The 19,548-nt window shown below is 39.2% G+C and overlaps 1 protein-coding gene across 5 annotated transcripts in view; it reads right to left on the bottom strand.

Moving 5' to 3' along the window:
• The window catches only part of NBAS (NBAS subunit of NRZ tethering complex), a 338,668-nt gene that overhangs the window by 78,283 nt on the left and 240,837 nt on the right, over window positions 1-19,548 (bottom strand). For all 5 annotated transcript variants that reach the window (XM_075923472.1, XM_075923475.1, XM_075923474.1 and 2 more), the window contains 3 exons: window positions 12,097-12,315; window positions 10,942-11,144; window positions 635-724 (listed from right to left, as the gene is read on the bottom strand). In XM_075923472.1, the coding sequence (XP_075779587.1) occupies window positions 635-724; window positions 10,942-11,144; window positions 12,097-12,315 (512 nt within the window). The remainder of the gene's footprint in view (window positions 1-634; window positions 725-10,941; window positions 11,145-12,096; window positions 12,316-19,548) is intronic.

The following is a 19,548-nucleotide window of genomic DNA, read 5'->3' as shown; positions in this document are numbered from 1 at the left end:
TGTTTGAATAGGTATGATTGTGCTATTAATATCCATGAATATGCTAGTCTCTACCATAAGCATACCTAAGATTATGTGGGTGAGGAAATTAGATGTGGGCATGGAAGGCTGGGCACTGACATCAATATTCAGGATAGCTTTCCGACTAGGTGAGCTCCCTTTTGTTCATCTTTAGCGTAGCTTTTTCAATATAACACCTACTCAACATCTGACCCTTTTCTCCACCCTCTTGAACACTGAGGAAAATGAAGCATTGGGCTCATTTGGTATGCCAGACACTAGTCTTCTGTCTGCTATCACCAGGTCCACTAAGAAAGAATGTGTGCGCGCTAGTTGAAGGAGCTTTTGGAAGGAATGATACCACATATATCTCCAGAACTCTATTATTTAGTTTTGATTCTGTGGTTTTGAACTTTGAAAATTTGTTAATGTTAAGAAAAATCTCCGAAGCTCAGCTATGTCCTCAGCATTAGTGTTCTATCCCCACACACTGAGGCTCTTCACAAAATACATTTAATTCTGCACAGCCTGATTTCAGAACAATCTAATTACCTTATGGTCAGAACATAGGCGGGCGTATAATATTATACAGCCCACTAATAATCAGGTTAGCAGTATCCATATACATTCTTACCCCTTTTCAACACTCGCATGGACTGCAGAAACAATCCCTTCTAGGATCTGAAGTGGGTCATTTATTGAAGTAAATTCGGTGCTGTTGTCACTGTTAAAAGAATCAGATGAAATCAGATTATACAAAAACATAAATATTTTAGAATAAATGATTCTGGACACATCATCTAATTTAGTTTGTACACCTGAAGTTCATTTATGAATACTGAGTAAATGTGACAACTTTTACAGTTTCCTACTTGATTAGTACCTTATGCAATGGGAGTAGTAAAAATGGAAATAAACAACAGGAGAAAATAACTCAAATGCACTTAAAGGAACAAATCTGAAGAGTGAAAATGCCCTGGAACATGTGGTATTCTTCAGAATGCCCATCTGAAACCCAACCTATGTGAAAAACTACAGAAATGCATTGGCAATATCTGCAGTGTAACATAATTCAGTGTGGGCATCTTCCTACAACTGGTTATTAATAGGCTAATGGCCATTCACAAACTGAGTCAACATGGATTCTCAAAGAGAAAATGTCTGCCTAGGATTAAATACAACAATTATGAATCATGTACCCGAGTCAGAGAATTTCCATTTGGGGGAGACACACCTCTCCTCATGACAAGAGATTATAAGAATCAGAGTGGCTGTTAGCTACTTATCTAAATATAAAAGTTGAAGTGCAGTTTAAATATTTGCCTTATGAAATGGAATTTCAAATCTTTTCATATGAAGTCTAGGCAAACGCGAAAAACGACTAAAATCTTAAGAGGAAACTGAATTACACTAGCACTTAGGAAAGCTTCAGAAAGTCTGTTCTTGTCTACTTATTTTTTATAGATATAAAAAATGTCCTACATGATTAGGTTATTGAATACCTGTTCTAACCTGTTAGTTTATTTGTCCCTATTATACTTTAACATAGGATTGTTTCAGATAGCATTATGTTAAAGACCTCCAGTGAATCCAGTGTGCAACAGCAAGAGCTACACAGACCAGTTATATGGCAACACATTAGTGTGCTTTAGAAATCATAGACATAGCCCACATTATGGCTCTGGAAAGACAATCCGACAATCCCTACACGCAGTGACATTTACCTACCTAAACTAACTGTGCTCTGAAAGAGGCTAAATCAACATGAATCAAGTAACCATCTCTAGTGTTTACTGGATAAATACCAATTTCATTTTTCTCACACTGGGGCATTTTACCAGCATGTGAACTAAAAACCGAAATTCAGAAGCCATAAAGGTACATAATTCTGCATGGAAATAATGCATACTAGATCCTGAAAGGTACACATGCAGAATTTTCTTTTATGCTCTCAAACACAAGGGGGTGCAAAATACACATCTCATATCACATTTACAACTCCTTACATCGCAAACACACCTTTACCAAGCAGGCCCAGCTATTGCTTCCATCAGTTCTTTCAGGCATGTAAGCAAATCCCATTGGCTACTGTCTACTCCCGGGGAAGAGACGAAAGATGGTATGGGCAACCAGTTGTATTTTCATTTTTATCCTATAACAGTGTTTAATAGAATCCTTTGGGTCAGAGTGAATGGCTTGTAAAAGGATTTGATAATTCCCCCAAACCAAAATGCACCCATAAATCAGACTGCAGCAACCAACAGTCATTCAGTCTAAAACTTTATTCTTTAGTGGAGGCTTGTAATTTACTTATTCTTAGTTATGTTAATTGATGTGTTAGGTCATAGCCATCAAATTCAACCATATCAGTGATTCATCCAGTCATGAGTACCTCTCAGATCAATATAGTAGAATGCAGCACAAGGAAACCATTTTTTGTACACAGTATAACTTGGGAAACTCTCAGTCACATTACCTAAATTTGGATTATTAATGCTACCTTGCAACTCCAGGAGAGCACATCACTTTTCAAAGCAATACAAGTAGCTATGTATATTTTAGAGCCCTTTAAAGAAGAGTTTAACTTTATAACATGTAAAACCTTCCAGTCATTTTTGTATTGGTAAATATACATCATAATTACATTTTCTTAAATACCATTCTCAATTTGGGTCTCCCAAATTTTTAGTGGGTGCCATGCACTACCTTGGGTAAAATTTAAAAGATTGAGACCATTTTGACCAATAGTTTGATCTTTAGCTCTGTGCAAAAAAACAAAAAACAAATCTATGTAGACACTTTTTGAAAAGTAGATACTTTGGGGCTTATCTCTCTCGCAACCCCTAGCTGAAATAACACAATCTGGGTCACTGGCCCTACTCCGTATCATCCTAAGGCACTAAGCATGTTGATATTACAAGACATTTAAACAGAAGTTGGGACAGAATGTTTAACTGTAGTGGCACTATCATGTCATCATAAAGAGGAAGCAAATAAAATTAAAATAAAGGACAGGTTTGTAGTAGTTGGGACAACATGCCAATATATTCTTTTCACTGAAAAGCCAAGAGCCAAGCTCTTTCTCCAACTGTGAAAGAGTAGATGGAACACAGCTTTCTTGCATTATGGAACATAAGTTTACTAAGGTCTATTCATTTTAGTTTCTTACATTGCACTTAGCACCATGGTGTTTGGGAAACTTCATCAGAATATCTATATACTATCCAATATCTGAAAATACAGATTCTTTACAGAAAATATTAGCACGCATCCATCACTATTAGGAACATTATATTGTAATACCATTACTGTTTAAATGACATAACGGTAAGTTATTTTGCTAAACTGTCTCATTTCATACGGAAATTATTATTAGATTTTTTTTTTAGTTGCAGACGTGTCCATATAGCAAGATAAAAGTAAATGCAAAAGAAAAATGGAAGAGGAGAAGGAGTATAATCAGGTCATTATAGATTAGCTATTATATAGCTCAAAAGTTCCAAATCAAACAATAGATTCTAAGGCAAAATTAGATGAGGGGCAGGATGGTATGGCCTAATAGAGTATTTCAGGAAGGGTGTTTCATACATAAGATGCTACACAAACAGAACAGAAGAATAGTCCCTGACTGAAGAGCTACAAACTAATCTGAGTATCAGAGGGGTAGCCTTATTAGTCTGAATCTGCAAAAGTAACGAGGAGTCCTATGGCACCTTATAGACTAACCGAAGTGTTGGAGCATAAGCTTTAGTGGGCGAAGACTCACTTCGTCATGCATCTGACGAAGTGGGTCTTCACCCACGAAAGCATATGCTCTAACACTTCGGTTAGTCTATAAGGTGCCACAGGACTCCTCGCCACTTTTGCAAACTAATCTGAATCCAACATGCAGAAGTAAAAACCATATGAAAGAATGGGGGAGGGGGGAGAGGAGGAGACTGAAAAAGCAAAATTGTAGTAAGGAAACAACATAGCTATATGCACCATCTGTTTAAAAATAATTAGAAAGAATCCAAAATAAAATTTCAAACACTGTCATAGAATCAAGAGAGTTGTAACACTTAAAGCCACATTTTAAAGATTCTTTATAGACTCATTTGAAATTTCCCATCATATCTTGTTGGACCAAATTGGGTTTTTTTAACTAGTTGTGCAATAAGGGAATTTGTGTTTTACATACATCACCAAAGAACTGCAAGAGTGTTTTAAAAGCCACAATCCAAATCCCCTAATATAGCTCACTGAGGTACAGAGGGAATGAGAATGGTTTTATGGTTAAATCTCAGGACAGGTAATGAAGATTATGAGACCTACTCCTTTATTTTATTCATTCAGGATATACCCTTTCTATGGGTAACCAAATTTCATGCCCTGGGAGAAAGCGTATCCTCTAATTTTCCAGTTTTTGAATGACCAATATCCTGAAACACCTCCAGTTTTTTATTTAAAAAAAATAAAAAATAAAGCAGCTCTGCACTCCTGGAAATCAAGCTATGTATCTCAAACTGGCCTCTACTTGAAACAACCAAAATTAAAGAGAATTTCTGAAAACTGAGGCCTTAACTTCTCTGTTTTTCACTTTTCACACCTGTGAAGCAGGAACAATATTTACTGTCCCAGGATAATGTTAATTCATTAACGTTTAAGATAGTCACATGGAAGGTGCTGTAGAAGGGCTAGTATTATTTCACCAGAAAATGGATACATTGGCACTTTCTCCTAAAGAGTCAAGTCTAATTATCCACGGTAAAGATGTCTTTTAAATTACAATTGATATTAAAATCAATTAATTTTAATAAAATATTGTTTACTTCTAGAATAAATACATGGTCGGAAGCAAGTATAGGTTGAACCTCTGTAATCTATGACTCTCCAGTCCAGCATCATCCATGGTCCAGCAGAACCACGGAGGTTGCTGGACCAGAAAGCCCCAGAGGCTGGCAGCGGATGCTGGTCAGAAGTCCAGTGGCAGGGGGGCCAGCGACGGTCAGGAGTGCAGCTGGGTTGGAAGCATGGGGCCAGTGGCCAGAAACCCAGCCGAGCCAGGAGCACAGTCGAGCTGGCAGAAGGGGAGCTCTGCTGGGGCTGGAAGTGCAGTCAGGACAGAAGCCCTGACAGGGTTGTGAACAGGAACCAACGGCCTGAATTGGCTGGGAGGGGAGCCTGGGAACGGGAGCCAGAGGCCAGAAGAGAAGCATTTATCTTCACTGGTCTGCCAAACTCCCTGGCTCAGGATCGCATAGCTCCAAAGGGTGCTAGATCAGGGAGGGACAACCTGTACCTTAAAAAACTGATAATATCAGTACTACCTTAAAATTGGTTAAGACAATAAAAATATTTACAGTTCAAAAGACTTTTACATGACAATCATCTCTTAAGTTTCACAAGGAATAAAGTTCTCTTATTTTCTTCCTAATTAACAGTACTCAGACGCTACTCACAAAAGCAAACAATTAATGAAACATTAGTCCTTCACACAGATAATATGGTATTTTGAGTATGTTTTTCTTTCTCCCCCATCTCACGCCCCTCTCAACTCCCCCTGCAAGATAGCCAGAAGCTTTACGGTTAAGACTGTATGAATCTAGTATAATTAAACTGATGAAGGCACATTTTGATTTCAGTTCAGCTGCAGAAAAACTACATGAATTGAACAAACAAAAATCCTCAAAAGCAATACAATTACAAAGAATACTAAAAAGGTGAATAAATTAAATACAGTTAAATCTTTTCACCTAATTGCATTATTCATTAAAACAGCCTTATTAGTTCTTTAGCTTAACATTTTATCCTTTTATATTTGTGCCACCCTTGGACTGTAGGAAACCAGAAAACTTTTGTACCAGTATTAATATCTGGGCCATTAGCACATTCCACTGGGAAATTATGAGTCACAATGTCACACAATTGCTGTAATTTCTATAAGAAATGCCATACAAAGGGGTAATCCTCAATGTGTTTAGTACAAGTGTGGGCCATCATTTTTGATGGCGGAGGGGGGTCACTCAAAGGTTTTGGAAAGTGGTTGAGGGCTGCACTCTTCCAGGATATTAATGAAGGAATTCCAGGGTCTGGAATGGAGGTTGGATGCTGAAGGGAGCTTGGGGTATGGGATTGGGGTGCAGGAGGGAGAATGTGGTCTGGGAGGGTATGTCTACACTACAGCACTAATTCGAACTAACAATTCGAATTAGTTAATTCGAACTAAGCTAATTAGAACGAGTGCGTCTAGACCTAAAAACTAGTTCAAATTAGCGTTTTGCTAATTCGAACTAGCATGTCCACATTGAGTGGACCCTGAACCGAAGTTAAGGCTGGCCAGAAGCAGTGTCGGCAGGGCATCAGTTTAGGACTTAGAGCGTGGAGTTGCTGCCTCAGGCTAGCCGAGGGCTGTGCTTAAAGGGACCCGACCTCCACCCCGGACAGACAGTTCTCAGGGTTCCCCGCTTGCTTGTCTAACTCGATGAGGGACAGCAAACCAGTCCTGGCTTGGAGTGCCCTGAGTGCCCACACTCGGCACATCACAGCACTCGGCCATCAGCCCGGCTGCACTTGCCACAGGCTGCCATCCGGGGGGGTCAATCGGGAGGCTGCAGGAGCGCTTTCACCCCAAGGAGCCCACAGAGCCACCCCAGTCATTCCAGGTGTCTGGAATGCAGAACAACTGGCTTTTTAAAGCGTAAGTTGCTCTCTGTTTCAGGGTCCTGGCAAAGCGGTCGCAGGCCAGATCCAGTGGCTTGGTGGGCTGGATCCGGCCTACTGGCAGCCTCTTGCCCATCCCTGGTTACATACTTCACTGATGTACTAGGGTACAGTTATTTGTTACAAATTCAGACCAGTTTTCAATGTAGCTACTAGAATAAAACTAGCAGTTCCCAGAGGTAAAAGACTTTGGATTTTGGGGATGGGCCCTAGGCTCAGGTGTTAGGGTAAAATCTAGCATAACTAAGTCCTTTTACTACTGAAGACTTTGTCTCGGTTTTGGGGAGAGGAGGCTAGAACTCAGTCTGAAAAGAGTCTAACCCATGTTATGGCTTATATGGTATGGAGCCATGTGCAATTCTTGTGCAAGTCTAATAATCCCCACACTTGAACCAATTAAATGTCTCATATATGGAAGTATGGGTGATGAGTGGGTATCATCCCTCCTCTGTGTTAAAGAGTAATAAAAGTTGCGATCTGTTTAATTTTATGTATATGTCTGTCCTCATCTTGCCATCATCTGCCTTAATCTTGGAGGATGAGGCAAGTTCTGGAAAAATGGAAGAAAACAAATGTTGTGCCAATATATCAAAAGGCTAAATCAGATGACACAATAATTATAAGCTTCAGGGAGTAGCCGAGTTAGTTTGCTACAGAAAAAAAAACAACAAATGGTCTAGTAGCACTTTATAGACTAACAAAACATGTAGCTGGTATCATGAGCTTTCATGGGCACAGACCACTTCTTCAGATGACCAGAGCTATGAGTCATCCCAAACTATTAAGTGCTACCAGACCTTTGGTGTTTTTTTCAGTAATAATAGTAAGGCTACAATTTAGTCATGTATCAGAGGGGTAGCCGCGTTAGTCTGAATCTGCAAAAGCGACGAGGAGTCCTGTGGCACCTTAAAGACTAACTGAAGTGTAGGAGCATAAGCTTTCGTGGGCAAAGACCCACTTCGTCAGATGCAAGCATCTGACGAAGTGGGTCTTTGCCCACGAAAGCTTATGCTCCTACACTTCAGTTAGTCTATAAGGTGCCACAGGACTCCTCGTCGCTAATTTAGTCATGGTAATTTTAGTAAAAGTTTTGGACAGGTCACAGGCAATAAACACAAATTAATAGCCCATAATCCATCCATGTCTTTTACTAAAAATACCTGTGATTATATAGTGTATGCGTGTGCGGGGGGGAAGGGGCATTGGGGGATGCTGCTGCAGGGAGCATGTAATGGGGTATGGATGTGGGGATGGACTGCGGGGGACTGAGGCTGCTCCAGCTGGCTGGATATGACTGCCCAGGGCTGGTGGGATGCACACTATTGGGGCAGTGGTTGATGTTTCTGTCCCCTGGGCCATTCCAGCAGCAGTTGGTATGACTGTGCCAGGAGCCTCCTGATCAGCTGTCCCCAGAGCCATCTACTTGGATGGCCCACGGGTCAACCACACTAGTACCTATGACAGTCACAGAAAGTCACAGAATCCATAACTTCCAAGGCCTCACTGACAGACACAGAGCCTTAATTATAAGCATGTCAATCTGACATCAATCCCAGGCAAAACAATGGAGCAACTGACATGGGACTAAATTAATGAAGAATTAAAGGAGGGCAATATAATTTATTCCAATCAATGTGGGCTTTTGGAAAAGAGACCCTGTGCAACTAATTTCATATTTTTAATGAGACTGGAAGTGTAATTGATAAAGGTAATAGTGATGATGCAGGGAACGGGAATAGATGACCTACCAAGGTCCCTTCTAGTCCTATATTTTTGATTTGTGATGGACATATCTAATCCGTAATAAGCCCAGGAAGTTTCAGTGCAAACAAAACCTTACAAGTTTTCTTTTATCAAGTTACATTTATTGAGTTCCTTAACTTGGCAGTTCTTTCAGGCAGCCAAGAACTATAATTATACTTTTTTTCTACTGAACCTTGAAACACACTGGGGTCACAGAAAATGTGGTTAGTAAGTTTCGATTTGTGTCGTGCACCAGCTTGAATGTTAATTTGCTGGTGCATGACTGAGACACATCCAATTTCACTGACTTCAATGACACCATCTCAGCAGGCTAAAAAGATGCCAGGTAGCAACCTTTTTTAAAAATACTCTCGTGTTTAGAGAGAAGCTGTTTATACAGTTGTAACCTTCTTCAGTACTTCAGTCCACATGTAGCCTCCTTTGTACCTAAGGATGTACTTTTCAACTTTTGCACCTGTCCTTTTCAATGCCTGTGATGGGGTGTATCAACCCCCACAGCAATACTTATCCCTGCTTTCCTAGTTGAGGAGGCCCTGTCTCCTCAGCTCTGCTGGGCATGCTTCATCTGGGAGCCAGCTATAAAGGTTTGCAGAGCAGCTCAGTCTGGGCTGACCACTGATAAGGAAGGAAGTGCTGCACGCCAGGTCACTGACAGCAGCTGGGTGAGATAGATGCCAAGACACTGGACCAGGATGCTGCTAAGAGGGTAGAGAGAGAGAACCCAGAGACAGAGTGATACGGGTAGGAAGTAACTTGGGGGGGAACAGTAGCAATACCAGAAAAAGGCCTGACAAGTTTTGCAGGAAGCCCTGCCAAGCGGATGGTGGGCAACCCAACCACCACCAAGGCCCTGGGTTGGGTCCAAGTGGAGAAGGCAAACCAGGATCTCTATATCCCATTCACCCCACTGTGAGGTGGCACCTATTGACTCTGTCCATTCAGCCATGTTGCCCTGAGAAAGGCAGCGACGCTATGTACTCCGGATGCCAGGCTATGCTGTCCCAGTAGCTGGGACCAAGGTGAGGACTCAAACTATTAAGTCACACTGTGTTATGCCCAACTGCAGGGCCGTAGAGTGCGCAGCCACCCAAAGGCGATGGGTATATCAACCACACAACAATGTCACAATGTAGGGACATATGGGCCCTCGTGGGAGGACAGGCGGGCACTAATGATGCTTCTTCCTCTCTCCTACCAAATGTGAAGCAGAAGTGACAACTAGGATGTCCTCCCAGAAGGAAATACCTCAAAGCTTTGAGGATCTTTTCCCAAACCAGTCAACACTAGCTACAGCCAGGTGTGCAAAGGTAAATCAGGGTCATTCAGCTTCCAGGAAGTGAAGGGACTCACCCGGATAACTGACTTCATCAGCTCCCACTCTCCCTTCTGCTTGCTGACAGCAGCCAGGAGAAGCGATCACAGCCCCTAACATCATTTACAGAACTCTCAAATTTGGTCACTGGTGTTTTTTTTCTGATTATCCTACACTTCACCTACTCCTATAACTTATCAGCTCTACCCAATGTCATTGTTTCAACAGATTTTATTTTTACACCGTCTCATTCTTCTCCTTTCTAGCTCCCTCTCCTCTGAGTTTTCTTCTTCGTCTCCCCAATTTCTTTCTTACAACAGTCTGTTTCTACTCCCGGCAAATGATAGAGTGCAATAATGTATGACCATCATAAAAAGGCAACTGTATACCCAATTACTCTTTGTGTACTCAACTCAAGGTCTCTCCACCAAGGTTAGGACTTGGAGGCCTATCTTCAGTTGAGTAAAATCAAACTGATCAACTTTACATAAAAGACAAACAAAAAATCTTAAAACCCTAAATTTTCGAAAGTAACTAATAACATGGGGTATACAACTTGATACAACCATAGGACCTTGAGGAAATATGGCACCTTTAAAGCTGGATGCCCAAAACTTAAGAACCCAAAAATCACTCATTTTGACAATATAGGCCTTAACTTGTTACCTACAGAGTCTGTACTTCCATCACAAAAGAGATCCCAGGTCCATATAGCCCAGTCCATATGCAAAACATCCTACAGCACAAGAAATTCCTCCATTTAGATCCCAGAACCTGCTCCCAACATCCATGCTGCAAAACGGAACTTTCCATTCTCTCTTTATTTAACAAAGGCACCATTCATTGTCATCACTCCAAAGACATACAACAGGTATATATAGCGAGTATATCTATATCTAATAAGTATATTTCCAAAAACTGGACTCATGGAATAAGAGCAAGTTTACAAAAAAAAGGGGGGGAGGGGATAAAGTCCTTGCTCCGTCTCCTGGAATTCTGCATAGCACAATGGATTATACAGGTTTCATTAAATGTAAACCTTAACACAAACTTCTCTAAAACCTAATTAGATATTAGATATTTTTCAGGACCTGAAGAATCCGAAGCATCCTACAGAACAAAGAAAGAGTGTTATTTTTAATAATTGTAGAAATGTAACTTACCTTAACACACATACAATTTTGTTTATAGTGCCTTGTACTATGTCTCTTGGGGAGAGATCCATATTTCCAACAGCCACTTCCAACAACTGCTGTATCATGTCTAACGGTTGACCATCTATACACATAGCTAATGCTTGGTCATGGATTTTTTCCTTCTCTGACCTGGATAAATCATATAAATGGCCATACTTCTGCAGCACTTCCTGAAAATAGACAGTTTTTAAACTCATGAGACAGCCAATCTTTACTTACTGATATGTCTGGCTCAGTATATCACTATTTATCAAAACGATCATCAAAGGGAAATTTCTAAACACCTTCAAAGACAAGCCAACAAAGCCAAAATATACCATAATAAATTATGACAGAAGTCATTCTTTCCACCATTAGTACTCATGGTAACATGACAAGCAACTGATCACTAATGAGGTTTCATTATAACTCCCAATACATTTTTATGAGTATATCTGATAATCTAACATTTGTGTAGAAGAATTTTTTTTTGCAATAGCAGCTTATTTTTTCAAATGTGTTCTATTTTACAAGCAAAAAATTATGCAAAACTAAACCTTTTACAGCGTAGAAACTGGAGATTTCATAAAAGTATCAACTTTTTAATCTGACTCATGCCCCTTCCTCAACACAATGTGGGATTGGTGCACATTACTTTATAAAAATGGGGGAGGGAAACATTTTTCCTGAACACAGTGATATAAATTGACTTGCCATCTGTGTATGTATATGAAAATAAAGCTGTCCAGTTAACTATTTCCAAGGGGCATACCTATAATGGTACAGTAGGTCAACAAAGCTTACCAAATCATTGCTATATAAATTTCTCATTGCATTGTATATCAATATAAACTCTGAAACCTTGCACAAGTTCCACCTCCAAACTTTACACTGAACCTCACCCTGCCTTTTTGTTCTGGCAAAAGAGAGAAAAAACCCTATATTAAATTACTAAAATTTATGATGAAGTATATTCAAGACTCACAGTTAATCTACAATTAGTATAAAGCATATTCAGCAAATCCCATCAAGCCCAAACCTCTAATATCTTTTGTGGTATCCTGAAAGTGAAAAGATACAGAAGGCAAATATATGCTGCTGCTGAAATATATTTGATTTTGTTTATGTGTAATTTCTCATTACCTGCTCACTATTTTTCAGATAAGCGATAAACCTATGATTGAGTGTTTCCAGATGAGCAAGGGACTGCTGCAGATGATTCAGAGTTTCTTCATAAGTGACAGGCGTGCTTCCAGTACTGTCCATATCATTTTCAGAGTTCTTTTTTCTTGATTTCTCAATGATCTGTTGCACTGCATTAATAGCCTTATTAGTCATTTCTAGCCGGGCATCTACTGACAGCTGAAAAAGAGATTATGCCTTTTTTATCATTAGCGTTATTATTTATTCATTATTATTTGTATTGCAATATTGCTTTGAGGCCACAACCAGGATCACAATTCTATTGCATTAAGAACTATATAAACACAGAGTAATAGACAGTCCTTGCCCTGAAGAGCTAACTAAAACATTAAGTGAAATACTAAATGGCAACATCCTTATTTCTCTAACCAAATCATTTGTTTGAAAACCATCAGATGTTGCATATATTTCCTTGAATTTTCCTTATGAACCAGAAGCAGCGAGAATAACAGCTGAAAAAACAAAAGAAAAGGAAAAACTCTGATAGTGTCCTTTTACCCCTAACTTGTGGAATTTTTCACAGAATGTAACTTAGACAAGTAATAGGATATACTCAGGAACAAGTTTGAAGTCCAACTTTTTATTCATATGCTTCAAATTACCTGTCAACTTTCCCTGAAATTGTCAACAGTCCAGCTTTTGATTTAAGCTATTCTGATGCATATTAGGTCGCTGTTTAAATCTATACTTACATCTGTGACATGTAATGAAGAACAGTGGGAGTTCTACAAATTTATGTATTTCTAGCTAATCCATCATAAGCCACATATGAATCCATCCAACCACGCATTCATTGTAACTCTTAATATTCATCTGATCAGATGCTGATGCAGATGACAAACCCAGCACCATTGGTTTAATAAAGAATATACTACAGCTGTACTTTGCACTATAACTTCAGTCCATTTGCTAAAGGCACAGATTGCAACTACAGATATTATTTAAAGAAGGTGAAAGCTTAACTAGAAAGGGAAAAATAAGTGAATTCCATTCTATCAAATGCTTGGATCCTATAAGCAGCACCAGTAATAAAAGATACTCTTATTTTGAGAATTTCATAATCTGAAAAATGCTTCATTCCAAGCAAAAGTGTAAATAAAAGTTTTGAGTACCTTTGTAATGGAGAGTGCATATCCCATACTCGACAAGAAATGGTTAATCTCACACTGTCCTATCAAGTTCTACCTGTCAGACCGTGCTGTCATTACAACCCTTGCTTGTGGGTACTAGAGATCCCAGACACAGATCGGAGACCTGTTGCCTATAGCTGACCCGCTTGAGTTACCTGCACCGAGGAGTCTGAAACCTGGCAGGATGTGATCCTGAGAGGTGAAGGAAGTGGTATCAATCTGGATTCCCTGCTGATGCAGGGGTTAACAACTCTGCTAACTGTTAGGACTGTGGGTTGGAATTCTCTGGACTCAGGTGCACCCAGGGCCCCCTACCCAGATGATCATCTCTTTTGGTGATTGCCCCCATTATTGGGCATTATGTCATGTTGCCCTGAGCTCGAGAGTTGCTCTCTTGATTCTGGCGGCTAGGTCTCACTGCCCTGTGCTCATGGACAGACATACCGTCTAAGGACATTAGGCCTTGCAGCCCAGAACCGAAAGGCCAGCACTCGGACTCTGGCCATTGGGTCTCGCTATGGGGAGGCACATGACAATATCACTGATTCTATCTGGAAAGTCAGCACAACCCTGATCCACCCTAAGGAAGTCAGGGTGTACGTACCCGGCCACAGTTCCCTTAAGGCTAAGGCCCACCAAAAAAAAGGAACCTGGCAGAAATACTCTTGGCAAAGACAGTGTCTCAAGAAGAGTAGCTAAGGGACAGTTCACTGAACCCCCTTATCTGTTTCCTAACATCACAGCAGCTATCTCCCAGCCTTTCCTTCAAAGCTTCAATCAGGATCTCAAAATAATGTATTTTTAATTATTAAATAGTAGAAAGCAGGGGAAAAGTTCAATTAAAGTTTTACCATTAAGTCTTTTCAAGTCTGGGATGAGATCAATATTTTAAATGTGCTTAACACTGTAGATTAGCTAGTTTTACAAAGGTTATGTTGTCAGCATGCCTTTGAGAAAACTGCTCAACTAGTGTGTAAAGGGCAACTGGTGAATATAATCTCAATGCCCTGGTGCACAGGAGGAAGGAAACAAAGATTGAGTCTACATGCCCAAGTACTGAATAGGAAAGTGGCTGATAGAGGTGTGTAGAGAGAATAAGAGTTATGGTTGTAAGAGCTGCAGTAATTTATTGAGAATTCCAGAAGCAGTAATAGATTTGCATGGGAGAGTGGAATTGAATTCCCTCAAACAGGACATTTTAGACATGATTACTCTTCGCCATACAAACCAAAATCCCTTATTTTATACCTGAACCAAAAGCGCTCTGAATCTGTATGCTAGATGGTTTGAACTCAAGTTGCACTTTTGTGTGCAAATGTATGCAACTTTTTTTCTCTAATCTGTTGACCTTCAGGAACTGTGTCCAGATGCCCAGAAAAGGAATACATGTGGTTGATGAAGTATACTTGTTACTGTTAACATAATGATCACTGAACAATGTGTTTTGCCCATCTGCTTGTTGCCAAAGGTATTTTCTGATGCATGACTTTATTACCGATGTCTTTAGCTTACTGATCACATAAGCTGAGATACCATGGGCAAGGAACTCCACAAACAAGTAAATGATGGGAATGGAACTGCCTTGTCTTAAGATCAGTGTATGTATATAGAGGTGAATTTCTCAAAAGGCAGTTGACAGTGAATCAAACTGAAGATCCACTTTCCTGGATCATGTTGGGACTGTATAATGTTGTTTTCCTATACTGTATTATGTAGTGTGTTAAATAATTTATTAATATTGTTTAAATCTGATTATGACTTTTTAAATAACATAACTGAACCTTTAGAGAGTATTAAACTATTTTTTCTACTAATATTAAGGTGCAACAATTTGGCAAGTAGGCTGACGGTCCACTGTGAAAACTATTGATTACTCACTACAAAGGCAGGCTAGTCTTGCAGCTAAGGTACTAGATTAGAACTCAGGAAATGTGACTTCCGTCTCTTTGCTCTGCCACAGATTTCCTATACGACCACATTTAATATTTGTATCTCAGGAAAGAGGTTCATTTAGTTTTTTCCATCTGGACTGCAAGCTCTTCAGGACTGAGACTGGTCTCTCAATTAATTTGTGCAATGCCTAGCACAGTGAGGCCCAAATTCTTGGTTTGGGCTTAAGTGGTACTGTAATGTAATTATCATCAACAATATCAATAATGGAAACAACAATTTAAAGTAACGCATATTGATTCACTCTGAATTAGCTGCAATCACTCAAGAACATTTTAACTGTAACTGCAAATTGCTTGAGACACACACTATTTTTTAATATACAAAAATCATTACTGTTTCAAAAGGAAACAGTGCAAATATAAGTTAAAACCACTTATGTTTTTTTTGAGGTCTGTTAGTTCACTTTAGAAATAATATTTCTGATGCTTGAACCAGCTCTTTTTACAGTCAGTTTCATATTTTGCATAACCAGAATAATTTTTGCACGTTTAGGGTACTGTAGATGTGCATTCTTTAAATATAAAATCCCTGACACTGAGGATACTTTGAGGGGAAAAGTGTTTATTTTTGTCTTTCAGACATGAAAGTGATAAACATTAAAAAATGGTTTTATTATAACGTATTGTGTTTGCCTGTACCTAGAACAAAGTGTCATAATGAGAAGTTTTACTCGGTTTATTCTTAGTTCTTCGATTTTCAACAGCAGTAGGACAAGTATTTCAAGAATCTTTTATTTCTTTTAATGAAAGGTAACAGATAACATTCTGTATTAAAAAGTCATATTCATATTTAGTAAGGCATTTGATACGGTCTCGCATGATATTCTTATTGATAAACTAGGCAAATATAACTTAGATAGGGCCACGATAAGGTGGGTGCATAATTGGCTGGATAACCGTAGTCAGAGAGTTGTTGTTAACGGTACTAAATCCTGCTGGAAAGGGATAACAAGTGGAGTTCCGCAAGGGTCTGTTTTGGGACCCGTACTGTTCAAGATCTTCATCAATGATGTAGATATTGGGATAGAGAGTACGCTTATTAAGTTTGCAGATGATACCAAACTGGGTGGGGTTGCAACTTCTTTGGAGGATAGGGACATAATTCAAAATGACCTTAGCAAGTTAGAGAAATGGTCAGAGGTAAACAGGATGAGGTTTAATAAAGAGAAATGCAAAGTGCTCCACTTAGGAAGGAACAATCAGTTCCATACATACAAGATGGGAAGCGACTGTCTAGGAAGGAGCATGGCGGAAAGGGATCTAGGGGTCATAGTGGACCACAAGTTGAATATGAGTCAACAGTGTGATGCTGTTGCAAAAAAAAAGCAAATATGATTCTAGGTTGTATCAACAGGTGTGTTGTAAGCAAAACTCGTGAAGTCATTCTGCCGCTCTACTCTGCACTAGTTAGGCCTCAGCTGGAGTACTGTGTCCAGTTCTGGGCGCCACATTTCAAGAAAGATGTGGAGAAATTGGAAAGGGTACAGAGAAGAGCGACAAGAATGATTAAAGGTTTAGAGAACATGACCTATGAAGCCAGGCTTCATGAACTGGGCTTGTTTAGTTTGGAAAAAAGAAGATTAAGGGGGGACATGATAGCTGTTTTCAAATATCTAAAAGGGTGTCACAAGGAGGAAGGAGAAAATTCGTTCCTCTTGGTTTCTGAGGACAGGACAAGGAGTAATGGGCTTAAAGTGCAGCAGGGGAGGTTTCTATTGGACATTAGGAAAAAATTCCTAACTGTCAGGGTGGTCAAATATTGGAATAAATTGCCAAGGGAGGTGGTGGAATCTCCCTCTCTGGAGATATTTAAGAACAGGTTAGATAGACATCTGTCAGGGATGGTGTAGACGGAGCTTGGTCCTGCCTTGAGGGCGGGGGGCTGGACTCGATGACCTCTTGAGGTCCCTTCCAGTCCTATGATTCTATGATATTTAGAGTTTGAATAAGGTTCATTTAGATTAACTATCACATGGGGACAGGTTGCAAACTCAATGGTATCCTCATTAATATTCAAATTTGTGCATAAGACTGTCCTCATAAAACTCTTTAATGTGAAACAGAGATTACCCCATTTTTCCAGGCTTCTCTTTCTGAACTACAGGAAATGCTCCAATGGGCGCTTTTAATGGTAACTGAATTTAGTATCATATCTACTCCCTCCCTCTCTCTCTTTGGACTGCTAAGGAAATGAAGAGATTCAATCTATTTAATCTTCTGATATTTTAATATTAAACTCTAAGAATCAAATAATTTTGTGAACTATTCCTGCACTGTCAAAAGCAAAGAAATACTAGTCAACTAAGAAAGTAAAGTTTTAATACAATTTTAGTATAAGAATGACTTGTGACAATGAAGATTATTTTTACATGGAATCATATTAAATTGGCTCAATAACTAGATTTCTATATTTCCTTAAACTAAAAAACAACGAAGAAGATTAAACCAGCATCATTTCACCTTCTTTACCCTTTTAGTGAATTCTGATGTTGAAACTATGAGGACAAAAGAACAGAAAACAGATTCATGCATCTATTCTACCTTGTTTTATTAATTTTGGAAGAACTGAGAAAATGTTTTGTATTCTTAGAAGTCATGATATCATAAGCACACATAGACTGAACCATTAAAAAGAATACTGGGTTATCAGATTTTGTTTTCATCTCTGCACGGTGATAAAATGCAGCACTACCAATATATTATAATTTTCTTCCTATTTCATTTGAAATGTGATCAGCTGACATTTATTTCTAGTCAGTTTCAGTAATGAGATATGCTAACTTGCCCACTTCTTTGGAATAGCTTGGAGGCTATTTCAATGTTAGTTTTCATTTGAAGAAAATCAATAATTGTAAAAGCCTTTTTTATTAATATAAAACTGTTTAATTGTACAGCCAATAATCTATAATGAAAAAAAATCTAAATATGAGTTGACTCAAAAATGGGCTGACATGGTTTCCTGAATTGAGGACTGAGCTACCACTCATTAGACGGGAGGGTGTTAGATCTACATAAGAACATAAGAATGGCCATATTGGGTCAGACCAAAGGTCCATCCAGCCCAGTACCCTGTCTGCCGACAGTGGCCAATGCCAGGTGTCCCAGAGGGAGTGAATCGAACAGGTAATGATCAAGTCATCTCTCTTCTGCCATCCATCTCCTCCCTCTGACAAACAGAGGCTAGGGACACCATTCCTTACCCATATTAGCTAATAGCCATTTATAGACTTAACCTCCATGAATTGATCTAGTTCTCTTTTAAAACCTGTTATAGTCCTAGCCTTCAGAACCTCCTCAGGCAAGGAGTTCCATAGATTGACTATGTGCTGTGTGAAGAACTTCCTTTTCTTTGTTTTAAACCTGTTGCCCATTTGTTTCATTTGGTGGCCCGTAGTTCTTATATTATGGGAACAAGTAAATAACTTTTCCTTATTCACATTCTCCACACCACTCATGATTTTATAGACCTCAAACATATGCCCCCTTAGTCTCCTCTTTTCAAAGCTGAAAAGTCCCAGTCTCTTTAATCTCTCCTCATATGGGACCCATTCCAAACCCCTAATCATTTTAGTTGCCCTTCTCTGAACCTTTTCTAATGCCAGTATATCTTTTTTTGAGATGAGGAGACCACATCTGGATTTATATAAGGGAAATAAGATATTCTCTAAATTAGCTCCCATCACATTATATGTATGGTTGGGATTATTTTTCCCAATGTGCAATACTTTAAATTTCATTTGCCATTTTGTTGCCTAGTCACTTAGTTTGGGGAGATCTTTTTGAAGGTCTTCACAGTCAACTTTGGTCTTAACTACCTTGAGCAGTTTAGTATTATCTGCAAACTTTGCCTTTTTACTGTTTACCCCTTTCTCCAGATCATTTATGAATATGTTGAACAGGATTGGTCCTACGACTGACCCTTGGGGAACACCACATTACCCCTCTCCATTCTGATAATTTACCATTTATTTCTACCCTTTGTTTCCTGTCTTTTAACCAGTTCTCAGTCCTTAAAAGGATCTTTTCTCTTATCCCATGACAACTTAATTTATGTAAGAGCCTTTGCTGAGGGACCTTGTCAAAGGCTTTCTGGAAGTCTAAGTACACTATATCTACACTGGATCCCCCTTATTGACATGTTCGTTGATCCATTCAAAGAACTCTAATAGATTAGTAAGACATGATTTCCCTTTACAGAAACCATGTTGACTTTTGCCCAACAAATTATATTCTTCTATGTGTCTGACAATTTTATTCTTTACTATTCTTTCAACTAATTTACCCGGTACTGACATTAGATTTACGAGTCT

Source organism: Pelodiscus sinensis, chromosome 3 (genome assembly GCF_049634645.1).
Source record: "Pelodiscus sinensis isolate JC-2024 chromosome 3, ASM4963464v1, whole genome shotgun sequence".
In the NCBI taxonomy this organism is placed as follows: Eukaryota; Metazoa; Chordata; order Testudines; family Trionychidae; genus Pelodiscus; species Pelodiscus sinensis.
The sequence above is the reverse complement of the archived record's forward strand: the minus strand, read 5'-3'. Positions and strand labels throughout refer to the sequence as shown.